The sequence below is a fragment of the Nymphaea colorata genome, chromosome 4 (assembly GCF_008831285.2).
Source record: "Nymphaea colorata isolate Beijing-Zhang1983 chromosome 4, ASM883128v2, whole genome shotgun sequence".
NCBI classification, from domain to species: Eukaryota; Viridiplantae; Streptophyta; class Magnoliopsida; order Nymphaeales; family Nymphaeaceae; genus Nymphaea; species Nymphaea colorata.
Window position 1 is genome coordinate 27,511,687 of NC_045141.1, and position 14,894 is coordinate 27,526,580.

Sequence of the window (14,894 nt, forward strand, 5' to 3'; positions counted from 1 at the left end):
ATAAAAATACCGCGGGGAAGGATGTGCTGCTCGTTTTCAATCACAAGAATCGCGTGGGGAGAGCAGCACTTTCCGTCTCACTCTCACTCAACTCAGGGGGAGGAGAGTGGAGAGGAAGCGACAAAGATGGATGCAATAGATTAGATTAAAATGAAGCAGTAGAGGAGGGACCCCCTCTGCCTCTGGGTCTCTGCCCGTGAGTTGCTAAAACCCCACACCACCATCGGCATGAACGAAGGTAATGGTGCGTTGCGCTCCGAACAGAATAAATTTAATTTATGCAACGTTTTTTATTTATTGTATATAAAAAGGAGAGAGGTCGGAGGAAGGGAACGTGGGATCCACATAAGCGGGCGCACAAACTTGTCACGAAAACAAAGAAGGAAAAATACAGAAAAATAAAAAGGAAAAGGAAAAAAACTGGCCTTGCCTTTTCTCATGGGGCGACGCATCGGCGGCCACGCTCCTCGTCTGCTTGACTCTCCCCGCGAGAAAGAGAGCGTGCCATCACGTTCTTTCCAGATCTCAATAATGTCAGACCGGGCGAACTTGATGGGAAGGAAAGGAGGGACGGGTTTGAAACCCTGCCCTGTCCTGCAAACTACTAAACCCACAACAATACGCTAATTTACCGGCGGCTACCTTTTTCAATTCCTACTCAAAACTCGCTAATCTGAATTCTCCCTCGGCTGCCGACTTCCCTCCCCCTTCGGTGGTAGTCTTGGCCGTTGGCTGGCGGGCTGACCGTCTCCCTCGCCTCTCCCCCTTGCCAACTCTCCATCTGTTCACTTTTTCCTTTTCGCCTCTTTTCCCTTTCTCCAAGATTCCCTCTCCCGTCTGTGGACGTAGTCGCAGTGCCCTAGCTCCCTCCCTTTCTCTGGTTCGCCTGCCCTTCATCTTCACCGAGGGCTCCTCATCCCGTTCTTTTCGTTTCTCCTCCTGCAATTGTCTCGCTTCATCTCGTCCCTGCCTCTGCCTTTCTCCTGGACGATGCGACATTGGGACGAGGGTTTCTAGGGACGCAGATTCATGAAACTGAGGGCATCCTGACCATCTTCTTAGCCCTGCCGTCTTCTAACCTCTTATCGCTCGTGGGGCGCTATGAGCGCGAGCCACCCGGCGGTGCATCCCGTGGAGGCTCCGCCTGCAACCGACGCCAACGATGTCCCCAGGGTCAGAATGAAGGACACCCAGGGGATGCCCGGCACCGTCGGCGGTCTGGCGCTGCGCCTCCTTCAATTCGCTTTCGCCGTCAGTGCTCTCTGCGTAATGGTCTCCACCAGCGATTTCTCCTCCGTCACAGCATTCCGGTATGCTGCTTTCTTTCCCAGTTCAACACTTTTCTTTTATTTTCCCTTCTTCTCTACTTTTGGTTTCTCTGCTCCTGCGATCCGATGCGTTCTGCTAGTGCCGCGACCATCTCGTTCGCGTTCCTGGAAATTGGTCACAGGAGCTTTATGGCGATTTTTTTCGGCACCATCTCTCTTGGAAATTGCGACCAGAGCAAACGGATGAAGAGGTTGAAACAAGAGGTCTAGTGAAACCGTTGTTCTGTTTTCTACCTGATGAAACAAATCGGCTACAAAAGTGCAGCAATATTTAATACTTGTAATCATCATGTTTGGTACGACGGCCTTCCTAATAACCATTCCTGATGCTTCTCGAGTAACGATTAGAATCTTTGGAGTTTTGATGCAGTGAGATCGTTGAAGGGAACGAGAAAATGGCGCGAAAATAAAACTAGAATAAGGGGAAACAGTCGGAAATGTCAGCACAAGGTTTGCTTTACACCTAGAACCAAATTTTCACTAGGAAACTCGCATATGTAACTCACCCTTGCTGGAACTTGATTCATAAAACGTCCTATCTGAACCAAGTCGTCATCTGAAAGCATTTCCTCCTGTTCACACTTTTGCCGAGATTGGATTAAGAAATAGACTGTTACATCTACCCGAGATTCCTCGTAAGCCCTATGTCGCCTTCTTTAACAGACAAAACTACTTCCAACCCCATGGTTGTAAGCAACTCATCTAAAGCTCAAAAAAAAAAAAAAAAGACACGTCTATTTTCTGATTGGGTTGTCTGTGCACCTAGGTTTTGAATAAGTGACCTTCATTGCAGTGCTTTGATAAGTCTTTCATGTTCAAAAAAAGAGACCATTAGGCATTTTAATTTACTTCATAATTCACAGTGTGTTTGTGTGCTCACTCATGTGTGCGCCTTCATTGAATGCTTTGATGAGTCTTTGATGTTCAGAGAACGAGGCCATAGCGAGCTTCAATTTAGCTGTCACTATTCGGAATTTTTTTGTGCATGCACGAGCTGTCTGGTCTCCGGACTGAGGGCCGTGCCACTATCTTATGCCTCTCTCAAATGTTGAAAATGTCTTACCTGGTATATAAACTTTATCCTCTAATTTTCCTGATAAAATATTATTTTTTTAACTAGTATTATTCATCAAATACGTCGGTCTCAGCTATATCCCACCAAATGAAAACATCAAATATTAATTTTTTAACTAGTATTATTCATAAAATATTTAGTGAAAAATTGGGACCAAAAAGCTTGTTAAAACGTGGAAAGATAGGAAAGCAAAGAAGAACTATTTATTAAGAAAATAAATGAATGAAATTATCTAATGTGAGGATACATAGTAACATTATTGGAATATATTTTTTCCCTAATTTGTGTATTTTTTTTCTATAGTGTCATTATCTTGTAAAACTGCCTTTTAAGTTGTCTTCCCAAATAACTGGTGTTAAAATCAGTAGGCTTTGAAAACCATGCTTTGGTCCATGTATGCCATTACATGAGCATTGAAACGTGCCAACCTTTTGTTGATATCAGGAAACGGTTGGTTTTTGTCTTGTTGTATGGACTATCATTGCCAACCTTTATCAGTTAACCTTCTTTAGCATCCTGATGAAATTTGAGCTTTTTTAAATTTATTAGTTGGTAAAAATTCACATTAATTTCACCTAGAGCTTGTCAGTTTAAGGGCATTGCCTTTGAAACAACACCATGTGTTACGAGACATGCTGCTTCAGGGGAGTACAAATAGATTTTTTGCAAGAAACTGGGTGGGTTTCATATAGGGAACAATGCTCATTTTGTGGATGTGCTTTGATGGAAGGTGTCAGCTATGTATTGTTTCAAATATTTTTTGTGGACACGTGAATTCTGTGCTGCATCTTGTCAAGAGGCTAGAGAGCTTTAGCCAATGTTTATTACACTGATGGTTGCATCTTTGCATACGCATGTGCTGATTCTGTTTGCTTGCTTGATTTTGGTGTTTATTGAGACGGGAAAGAATCTTGAAAGTCTCTCCTTGTGATTCTTGCCCATGCTAATTCTACCTCCATAGAGGTCTTGACTTTTCATTCTTCGTAAAGTATCAACATATTCATGCCTCTTCTCTAGTCTTGATGTCCTTATAATTTTAGGATGTGTTTGAATGGGGGAAAAAGGAGTCTTAGGACGGTGCCATTGACTCTGACGCTTTCAAAAATGCCCCCCACTTTTCCCTTTCTCTTATTGCGACCCCAGTGGTGTGGCAGAAAGTGGGTGTTGCTAAATTCCCTCATCCCATAATCAGATATGCCTATAGTTTCTTTCATAATTCAAGTATATTCTGCATGATCTAAAGATGTGAAACTTTGCTCTACTCACGTGGTAGTTTTGTAACTTCTAGCTATTGCAAAATGTTGAATATGGATTCCTTTTCTTAACATTCAATCCTGCTTCCTTTTTTTATTGTGTAAAGATCTTTCGTTTTGGCTTTTTTTTTGAGTTTTGGTGAGACCTTTATGGATCCAGCCTGTGACTGTATAAAATTAGACTAGATGAAGCTAAGTTTGTGCAAGTTCTTCTCAGTATGCACACATTGAATCGTTGCAGGGATCCAAGTCTGTGAATCTCCAAAACTTGACACACTAGATTGCATGACTTATTATTCTGCTACTGCTTAGTGCTTACAATGTTACACAAACGTGTTTGTGATCAGTCTGATGAAAATTATAGGATGGGCCTTACAGAATGCACCTACTATAAGGTTTTAATTCTTTCTTCCCATGTTTCATGTTTTCCAGCTATCTAGTAGCAGCTACTGCCTTGCAAGGTTTGTGGAGCCTGGTTTTGGCTGTGATGGATACATATGCTCTGCTTGTTAAGCGTTGCCTGCGGAATTCACGTGTGATCACCCTGTTTTCCATTGGCGATGGGGTAAGAAAGTTCTAAATGTTTAATTCCTGCTGTGAGAAGAGCTGTAATGATTAAACAAACCATTAGATAAACACAATGATGTAAATCTATTACAAGGTCCTCGAGGATACTAATTTTTTGTGGTTTTCCTTAATGGAAGGAAAATGGAAAAGTTTAGAAAAAATTTGTGAAATTATAATGCTGTAAAAATGTTTTTGGCTATCAAACTACTACATACATATCCAGGAACCATGCCGCATAAAGCATCGAATACACAATGAAAAATGTATGCCACGAATGACAAGCATATTTAAATGGAAATAATCGAAATGAATGTTAAGATTTAACAACTTAAAACTAGTCTGTAATTCGTGCACAAACAAAAGTTTTAGCGTGTAAGTTTTACTCTTCAAACGACTCAAGAGTCATTGAAAAGCTTTGAAGATACTTTTTACCTTCGAGGGTGGAAACAAGCTTCCAGGGCAAAGAACTAGGAACTTCCCCAAATTGCTTTCTTCCTGTTGAAGTTTGCAATGTTACCCTTCATAACACAATTAAGATTGTAAAAGAGTCGGCCCTAAGGATTACTTTTCGGTTTCCTTGGAGGTTTATCCCATGGCACTCATAATTTCACTTTCTTTATATTCGAAATTGATTACTCTAGTTTGCTTCTCTTTTGATGAGACGTATGTTGCCCAAGTTTATTGTTGTCCATGTTTTTCGCTCTGTGGCAGGTCACTTCTACACTCACATTTGCATCTGCTTGTGCCTCTGCTGGTATTACAGTCCTTATTGGGAATGACCTTGGATTGTGCGGTCAAAACCACTGCTCAAGATTTGAGACAGCAACAGCGTTAGCCTTCATTAGCTGGTTTACGGTATCTCCATCTTTCCTTCTGAATTTTTGGTCGCTGGCTTCTAGATAGAACCGACCGATGCTCCTAAACTGGATCTAAGCTCTCTCTTGCATCTCCGAAGGACTCTGTGTCTATTGTTCTAGTGTACAGGTTTTTGATGAGCCTTTTTTCCCCTTGTCTAATTCATTCTTGAAGAAGTTGTATCTTTTGGATAGCTTACATAAGAAGGTGTCCGTGGATTGAAATGTCTACTGTTTCCTTCTCTTACCGGCAAATTGAGATTACTGATCAACTCGACAACTGTGGGGCCTCCCTTAACAAGTGGGTGGCACATACCATCGGGGTGAAAATGAGAGGCAGGCCAAGTTCTTTGTTTTTCATCTGACGCACAGGGCTCAGCCTGCATCACCACATTGGATGGCCCAAGTCGTTACAGTTGCACCAAACCAACGGCTCCTCTCAACTCCCTGAAAAGCCAACGCCTCGTGCTTGAAAACGACCCCAACTATGCAGAATTCAAACTGCAAGGATGCTTGGGTTTCATCATCGTTGGATATGCTGACCGACGTTATTTAAATCGGTTTTCTAATTGTCTCATTTTTTAAAATGATTTATAAAAGAATCTATTCGGATCATATTAAGATTGAAATTGTGTTTTCTGAAATTTAAAATTTGGAAACACAAAATAAGAAAATATGAAATGTCAGGGGAAAAGCTGATGAGATCATCAAAACATGACGTCTGCAAACCGATCTGGATTCTGCACTAGGAGTCTAGGGCGAAGGAGATTCGGTGGACCGAGAAATAATAGATGGGCAACTCGTCAGGCTAAGTAGGCTGCTAATGGATCAGATAAGGGCAGCAAACGCCTAAAAGGTTGGAGTAGAATTGCACCGGTTGCACTTAAAATGGACAAACTCTAGATGCAGGCCACTTGTAATCCTTGAGAGGAAAAAAACAGTTTTCGAGTGAAAACGGGTCATAATGAAATTCCTGACAAAAATAAATTGTTAAGAAAGCTGAAAATAGAAGAAATTTGGCTCCACGAAACACAAAAGAGGAAACATGGGGAACTGGGACCCTGAATCAGCGGGTATGCACTTTAACACCCATTTTGGAAAACAATAGAAACGCCACCGACCAGTTGAACTCTAAACTTAAAGAAGCCAATCCAACTTGAAATTGGGATCTGGGACTGTGATGTTTTCTGTTCTTGAGGTCTGCTACATTTAGTCCGTCGGATGAAATTGACCTGCAACTAATATAAGTTTTTGGTGAGCAAAGATCGTGCATCTTTGTCAAGCAATTTTTTGTTGGAATTCACATGTATCCCTCTCTCTCTCTCTCTCTCTCTCTCTCTCTATATATATATATATATATATATATATATATATATATATATATATTCGTGACACTAACTATCCATTTCTCACACACCTTACTTATAAACCATATATATATATATATATATATTCGTGACACTAACTATCCATTTCTCACACACCTTACTTATAAACCATTTAATCCAACACGGTGCCTGATTGACAAAAAAAAAATAAGATAGATGGTTGAGAGAAAATGAGGAGAAAAAGATGACAGGTCTATACTTTTTCTTTAATTCTAAATTAATTTTAAATATTTCAAATTATTTCTACATTAAAACAAAAGCAACACGCTCCGATATGTATCGATTATCAAACTAATACCTTACAGGATGGGGGTAAACAATGATAACTAATTGCTCTTCCAGTTCTTTTATTTTTGTTTTTATACTTTTTTTTTTGTTTGTGTTCATCCTCATTATGGCTATTAGCATATTCAGCCCCCAACTTAAGGATTTAACTAAAAAAAAAAAGATAAGACCGTTTCATGGCTTTTTACCTCGGCATTTCAAATTAATTGGTGACGTCCATAAGCATTTCACAAAGAACACATGAAAAAACAGCCAAATATAAGGAAACGAATCGGGGAAGAGGGACTAAAAAGTTCACAAAAGGAAACAACGAGGGTGACGGAAAAGCAACATGAAAAAAGTGCCGTCTTAAATAGACAAAAACCACGGCTTCATGGTAACATGATGAAATGGTAATAATAAATATAGGGGGGAAATAATTGTTACTACAGAAACAGGACATGGACCGGCCCTGGTCCAGACCATCAAAGGTTTCTTCGTGAATTAGAAGCTGTTCTTTACGTTTCTTCTAACCTAGCTCAACAGCACTGAACCTTAGATGAAAGATGAGGCACCATGTTACAACCTGACATGAATTGAACTTTCCATGTCGGGGTAATCATCGCATCAATCGGATAAGGCACAAAAATTAGGACTGCCAACAGCAGACATGTATGGACAAGAAAAAGTTTCGAGATGACATGCATCAACGAAAAAGATTTCAAGCTGCCATATCTAGACAACCAAAGACACCTCATCCCATGCTGACAGATAGTATGTAACATCTATCATCCCACCGCCAACATAGAAAACGAACCCCCTGCACATTGCACCTACAGGTATGGAATAGAGCCACTTGCAAGTTGCTCCTGGATTGCTCCATGTTGTCCTTTATCGTTACAGAATCCCAAGCTGCACGACCATCTCTACAGAGCAGCAAAAAACAAAGTACACCATGCAAATAGAAATGAATCACTCATATCAAAAAAGTAGAATTTCTCAATCAGGTAAACTGATTTTCTAAATGACAGAAAGAAGAGAGGGACGGATGTCCATTCTTACATCTAAGGTCTCTCATATATGGCATTTCATCTTCACAGATTGAAGCTCATGCAACAAAGACTCCGTCCTTTTATGCAGGCTCTGCTTTTCCTGTTTCACCAATTGAAAAGCTTCAAATATTTGAAAAGGAAAATAAAGGCGGCCTGATAATACACCTTTTGCAGAACGGCTAGGTCACTTTTTGATTTCTCAGTTTCCTCTATCTTCTTCTCAAGTTCTTCTCTCACCTGCACGAGGGAAGCCAGTGACTTCATAAAACTACACGGAGCAGACTCTACCACGATAAGGTCTAAAGCATTTCATCTCACGAAAAAAGGGCAAAACGTGTTCTGAGCAACTAACAGCATGACTGCATAGGATCATGACTAGGCAGCTGGAGAAACTCTTGCAGCAGAAGAAAAACAGGTGCTAAACTAATTTAAGATTTGAAACTCATGAGCCTTGGCAAACCCAAGCCCCAGATTATTGCCTTTTTACTTTTTAGGGCTGATGAAGACAAAAATTATGATCTCTGAAGCTCTTGCTTTGTAGAGCTTCACCACAATACCAGTACCTGCCTACCGGGTGCTCATATCATGTCCAAGAAACTCATATACCAGGATATTCCAGTATTAACACAATGGTTATACCAGCTTTCTCAGATGGTCAGCTCGAATAATGTCCAGGCAACTCATAGACCAGGGTATCTCTTTATAAATCCACTACTTACTTATATACTAGCCTTCTCAAATGGTTGTTTGAGGTTCAGAAATCAATAAAATGTTGACCCTGTTACATTACGAAGAGGAAACACCAGTTCAGGGGACAGGACCCAGGACAGACTGACCCCATCATAGGCAGATCACAGGTTAGTTAAACCTCTGGGTAATCTGCTAGATCAGCTTTCTAGTTAGGGACATGCACCCTGGATACCACCAAACCCTTGAGTATGAGTTCCAACTCACGGACTTCATCTACATGAAAACGAAAATCAGCTAACCCGACATACCATAACATTATGAGCTAAATCTTGCCCGATAGAACCAATTGGAAGGTTTTAACATAAGAAAGCTCTGAACTCTAGCATAAGAGAGCTCTGAATCCTTTTTCCTTTTGTGGAAGGAAACTTTGTCAAGGTTACAAAGCATTAGCGCTTTGCCTGCATCTGAAGCAAGCACCGCATGAAAAGGTAAAATTTTAGCAGATACATTTAGATGCTGGGAGGCAAATATTTGCAGCCAGGACAGCTCCCTTGACTTGATAAGCCAGAAATAGAGCCTTCAACACAGTCTTATCTAACAGACTGAGCAAAAAATGAAGGACATTGGTTGGAGAGGTTAGAAACTAAAATTGCCTCGTATATTGAGCTTCTGCAACTAGCACAAAGCGGTCTTATTCATTTATAAACTGCAAACTAATTCCAACAACCTTTGCCCAGAACACAAAAGATCATCTTCCACCAGCACATGTTCCTCCTTGGGAACCACTCATGAGACATAATGGAACAAAGATGACTTCAAACTTTTCTATGACAAAAAACTATATGCAAGAGGATGGATTCACGGATCTCTCTCACTGTCACCCCATCTTCCTAATGGACATGAGCATCACATTTAAGCTCATTAGTCATTACCTAGGTTATTAGTGAGTACGTGAAGGAAAACATGCCTGATCTCACTTCCTTTATCCAAAATGCTTTCTTTGAAAGCCTGCTACATTCACAATTGTCTGTTCTGGGGAAGAAGGTCCATCCACTTGACTATCTTCATTAAGACACCTGTCATCATTTATAAAGTTGATTTTGTTAAAGCTGCAGATACTTGGAGTTATTGCCCTATGTAATGGAACTTGGGGATAATACCCATTGCTAGGTAGCTTGCACATTCAAGAATGAAGACCTCACAACTTCCTAACACAACACCTTGTTAGGAAAATGTTTCTACCCTTTCTAACAACTGTGCCAGCTGGGGTACCTTCGTTCATGCCAAACATAAACCTACTGGTTCCAGTTTTTAGCAGTCCAAATTACAGATGCTGCTCCAGGTCTCTGCAAAAGCTAAGGAGTTCGCTTACTTAACTTTCTTCATCATTTGTTGAGTGTCTTGGCTTGCTCCACTTTTAGACAAAAAAACTAGTAAATATGACTTTCACAGCGTCTTCTGTTTTCACTTTTCGCAAAAGGACACCATGGGTGGGCCATGTTAGAACTATAAGCTCTCTAAATGATAACTCAGATATTAGGAACAGGCCTTCTTCACACTCTCCTAAGTCGTAACATTCATTTTATGTGGTATATGTGTGGTACCATCCATCAGAGGGTGGCAACACCTTGCCCCCATCATCTGACATTTTATTTGTCATTGGGACTTGCTATATGATTTCTTCTATCATACAGTGGACGTCCTTCTGTAGGGGTGCATGTGGGCCTTGGATGGACCTCCAAATGTAAAAACTTCTTGTGTGTGGAAGCCTGGAAGGCCATTTTTGTCGGGTCTACACCCTTCAGCTCCTTCAATGAGCAGGTTCTCACTTCTCTGATGAGGTCAAAGCCTGCCATGTATTTGTCAAACTGAAGATACCAATCCATACACTATTGTGTCTTGCATCTTCTTCCTTCATCCACTACACAAGTGTGAAACAAACTGAAAGCCCTGTTTAAACTTGAAACAATAACATATGATTCTCCTGCCTGATTGCTATACAGATCCAAGGAAAGAAGGTAACATCTTGCAAGACCTAGGAGAACGTTTCTTATTCTGGGTATCGTTGTATCATCCGTCCCATGTTCCTGGCACACATCTATGATATACTTGTTCCTTTCTCCAGCCTAGCAACTTTTTGTTACACTTGTCTTTTGGTTCCAATTTCTTGCTTCCCACGTTCTCTTCTCTTGCAACTTCACTTGTCATCTTTAATCATATATATCATGAGTGAATGACGACTTTGGCTATTCAGCATCACCCAATTATCTAACCAGGGTCGAGAGAAAAAACAAAGTGAAAAAGGTGTAAATTAATATTAGATTACAAAAATGTTCATCACTTTTTTCTCCTTGTTTGTCTCTTAACTGTCAATAACTTGAATGACCCCAATTAAATGGCTGGGTGATTCTAAAAAGCTAGTCACCATTCAATTTTCCTATAGATATATACAGGGGGCCTTGAATTGCCACAGCCAAGCATTTCTACGGCCCTCAATATCGTGAGGATTCAGTCCACACACACACATATATATAGGGAAAAAAAATAAAAGTGACAATCCAAGAGAATGAAAGATGTAGCAATGAAAGATGTAGCAAGAGGCAGGAATTTGATGTTTATGGTACAAGACCAAAGAGCGTGTCATCCGCTCGGAAAATAAATCAGGAATGGGCTAGCCAATGTAGAAAATTTGTTCAAAAACAGTTCATGACTTAAAGATGGCCACTTCATAAAAATATTACGTCCATAAATTACACAACTCTAGCTTTGAAACAGTAGTTCTTTATCTATGGTGTCAAATTACAAGTTATGCGCGCGGTCAATCGATAGTTTGGAGTTGTAGAAGTTGTGACTAAAGCTCAATGTTGATATCGTTCACGTAGCGAGTCAGTGTTAGAACACTTTCCTAAGTGAAACTCCTTTAGTAATCTTCTTTTGAGAGACTAAATTTCACGAAACTTGATTACCAACTCTTGATACAGACGGAGAACGTAGCGAAGTTAGCATCTTATAGAAACCGTAGAACGTCTGTATCTCTTGGTTCAACGTGTCAACGTTGATAACTAATCACACTTACATTGACAGTATAAGAGAGAAGAAACACGAAAGGACGCAAAGGCAAAGACAAGTATGCAGAAAAGGAAAGCAAAATTGTAAAAATTGTAATAACCGTTGATCGGGTCATACTCGAACCAATTCCTGCAGGTACTTGCCAGATCTCTGCACTTCTTCGTCATATTTCATCCTCCACTCGGCCGATTCGTCCAAAGCTTCATTTTGGGCGCGCTCGAATTGCGATCTGCGAGTCTTAACGGCCGAAACAAAAGTAAGCCGACAGTGGAAAACACAGAATAGTGAAAGATTCCCTTGAAAGAAAAGAAAGGGATACCACCGAAACACCAACAAACAAGAGGCAGAGTAAAACTCTTATTATCTTAATGCGATTCCGCTCATTTTACTGGGGCAAGAAATAATCCAGAAAAGCGGTAACATTGGCCATTACCCTAATCAAGCATCCAGGATTCTGTTTATTCATGAGACAGAGTGGGGGGGGAGAGAGAGAGATGACCTCATGATTTCTGCATCTCGCAAGGAGATGTAAGAACTGACACTCCAGAGCTTCAAGTAGACTGTACAACCAATGACCATCATGATAACTAGGCCTACGAAGGTGAACCCCCTCGTCGGAGCGTTACCCCTCATAACCCTATTCTGACGGGAAAGTCGCCTCTCTCCCCTTTCGTCTTCTTATTCTTCTTCCACTAGGAAGAAGAGCAGAGGCAGATCAAAGGGGAAGTCGAAAAGGGGAGAGCCAGGGTCTATGGTTTCATGCATTCACTATCACGATGGCTCCACTTCTCTCCCGCCCGTCCGAGTCGCACGGAGACGAAGTCGGGGCGGAGCTCTCAGTCGCAGCCCGAGCTAGGCACGGTTGCTTATCAAAGCCGACGTTTGACCTGGCTTTTGCTTCCTCGATCAACTAAGCAAGTCTACCAGAAGGCCAAACCAGTCGTCAGAGAGTCGCATGGAGTTCAAATTCATGAACCCCCCTTACTTACTTGGGAAGGAACCCCCGGCTTGCTTTTCATCGAAGTCATCGCCAGAGTCACAAGTGCAACAGTAGTACAGGGAGAGGAAAGGGAGGATGGAGAGAGAGCGTGGGTTCTAGTCGGCGGCATGCACACGCCAAGGCTCCTTGGCTGACAGCAGATCAGGTTAGCAAATGAAGGGAATAGATTTGCTAATGAAAGCAGAAAAGTTACAACTAAGGGGAATGTAGCTGTTCATGATGGCCTCTTCCCATCTTTGCCTTTTCCTCTTCCTCAAGTTGATAAGCAGGCTGGGCCCCAATGGAAGCTTGAATTACGGGTAGCCTGAAACTAGGAACAACGTAATCGTACTAAATACGTTGTGGGTTTGGACATATATTGCGTACCTTGCATTTTATTAAAATTTTTAGATTTAAATGAATAACTAAAAACTAAGGTTGTGTTTGCATGGCATCATGAAGAATGGCGTTTTCGGAAAACCAGATTTCGTAAAGACCAAGTTGTTTTAACATGTTTGAAAAATCTGACTTGTATGTTTAGGTGACAAGATGTTTAGTTTTTTAAACCTGGTTTTTGTTTCGATAAAAAAAAAATGAATTTGTGTTGTAAATACGGTGATATAGCAAAATATTTGAGAGGGCAGAACCCAATTTTGTATGAAAAACTTAATGGAAACTAGTTTTATCAAGCCCCAATTTTGGTTACGTGATAAACACAATTTTGCCGTTACCCAAATATCCTAAAATGGCCAACTAGTGTTTCGCCTCCAAAATGCCATTTTAGTTTTGACATCCAAATAGCCCATAGCTTTCCAAAAAATTAATAAAATGATGTTTTCCTTGTGAACTGGACACGACCTAAATTATTTAAATTAAATAATATGAGTACTATATAAAGTTTGTGTGACATGCAGTCAATCTTAGGCATACCCCAACCCTTTTGTTACTAGGCTAGGCTAGGAGAAAGAAGAGGTAGGGATGTCAATGTACATTTTACAATATCTGCTTTTTTGGAAATCTATGTATCATTTTCTAATATAAATTCAAATTTGGACAAAAAAATTATATATCATATCTTAATCCAAAGTCCGAATTCATAATTTGAATCTAATTTTTAGAATAACATCCAAATATGAATCCGACTTTCAAACTGAATTCAAACCACATTATAATGAGTGTAGGATATTTATTGAAAATATGTATGATTCAATCTGGATTCGAGTCTGGTCAGTATTACTTAAATCCGATTTTTTTATATGAATCCGGTTGGATGTCATTAATCCAATTCAAATTTGTAATAAGGTATCAAATTTTGGACTTCCTTTTATGCGGTTTAGTCGACTATTAAATCAGATCTACTGACATCCTTAGGAAGGAAGAGGACTTTAAGTGAGTTCACCAAAGAGTGGTGAGCCACAGAGAGTGTGTAGGAGGTGGGTGAGAACTATCTCGCTGCTACAAAGGAAGGGCAGAATCAAACAAGAGACACTCCTCACCTCACCTAATCAATCGATTAGGTAGGATACACCCATTGAGGGCGAGGAAGAGAGAGAGATTATAATTGCTGCACGAAGGAAAGTTAATTGGAGATGGCTGGCTGGATGCCCTTTTTTTCCTTCAAAAAAGTCCAATATTCTAATGAATCAAAGTTAATTGCGTATGAAGGAATGCATCTGAAACACAATCGTTGGTTATTTTCAGGAAAAATAGAGAAGCGAGGAGCCAGCCCTCCATACGTCCAGGGACATGGTTGGGATTCGTGCCAAGGCAACGCTGGCCCTCCCCTTCCCTACATGTCACGCACGAGCCATATGTTGATCATCATACGACCTGCGTGCGTCGGTTCTAGTGTATCTTTGTTACCGTTTTACGGTTTACTATCTTGACCCATAGTTGTCCCCTTTTTCACCGCCTTCTTTTTGGACAGATACCAAGCAGGACGCTCATCTGCCTTGGTAGCCTAAGTTCTTCTTTCTTGCTGGTAGCTGGTCCGACATTGTCTTGATTGCAAGTCCTTTTTTTTACTTTCACCTTCAGTCAGCATGGTTGGTAATTTACCTGACAGTCTTGGTTGGTTCATTTGTTGATGGTGACTCGCTGCCTTGGTTGGATGCATTGTGACATATTATTTATGTTCTTCATGTTATCTTTTATTTTTTTTGTTTTCTTTGTTAATTTTTCTCTTATGTTACTTTTATCTTCTTCTCTTGTCTATATGGATTGGAGACACCTTATCACCACATTTTGTTTTTGAGGAATTTTTATTTTGTCATCTCCTTTTCTCTTCTCTTTTTCATAAGTGTTCGTATGTCTATTGACATGTAGCTGCGTCACGCTCAGTCGGACATGAATGGCTTCTGAAGTTTCAAAAGTGC

The 14,894-nt window shown here is 40.6% G+C and overlaps 2 protein-coding genes across 5 annotated transcripts; one reads left to right on the top strand and one right to left on the bottom strand.

Moving 5' to 3' along the window:
* Nucleotides 1–439: 439 nt before the first annotated feature.
* Nucleotides 440–5,308, top strand: LOC116253410 (CASP-like protein 5A1). The gene is made up of 3 exons (XM_031628210.2): nucleotides 440–1,310; nucleotides 4,089–4,221; nucleotides 4,935–5,308. Exons 1-3 carry the CDS (start codon nucleotides 1,102–1,104, stop codon nucleotides 5,124–5,126), a joined length of 534 nt encoding a protein of 177 aa, XP_031484070.1. The 5' UTR covers nucleotides 440–1,101; the 3' UTR covers nucleotides 5,127–5,308.
* A 1,819-nt stretch (nucleotides 5,309–7,127) lies between these two features.
* On the bottom strand, nucleotides 7,128–12,723 carry LOC116253512 (uncharacterized). 4 transcript variants are annotated; one of them, XR_004172449.2, is made up of 5 exons: nucleotides 11,974–12,523; nucleotides 11,658–11,777; nucleotides 7,947–8,018; nucleotides 7,792–7,881; nucleotides 7,128–7,655 (listed from the first exon to the last, which is right to left on the bottom strand). XR_004172449.2 is itself a non-coding variant. In XM_031628349.2 (5 exons), the coding sequence occupies exons 1-4, from the start codon at nucleotides 12,647–12,649 to the stop codon at nucleotides 7,804–7,806; spliced, it is 390 nt and encodes a 129-aa protein (XP_031484209.1). In that variant the 5' UTR covers nucleotides 12,650–12,723; the 3' UTR covers nucleotides 7,128–7,655; nucleotides 7,792–7,803. The 4 variants fall into 4 exon arrangements, 2 of the variants coding, with proteins under 2 accessions (XP_031484209.1, XP_031484208.1); XR_004172448.2 differs by having other exon boundaries at nucleotides 12,040–12,522; XM_031628349.2 differs by lacking the exon at nucleotides 11,974–12,523 and adding an exon at nucleotides 12,530–12,723.
* Nucleotides 12,724–14,894: the final 2,171 nt, after the last annotated feature.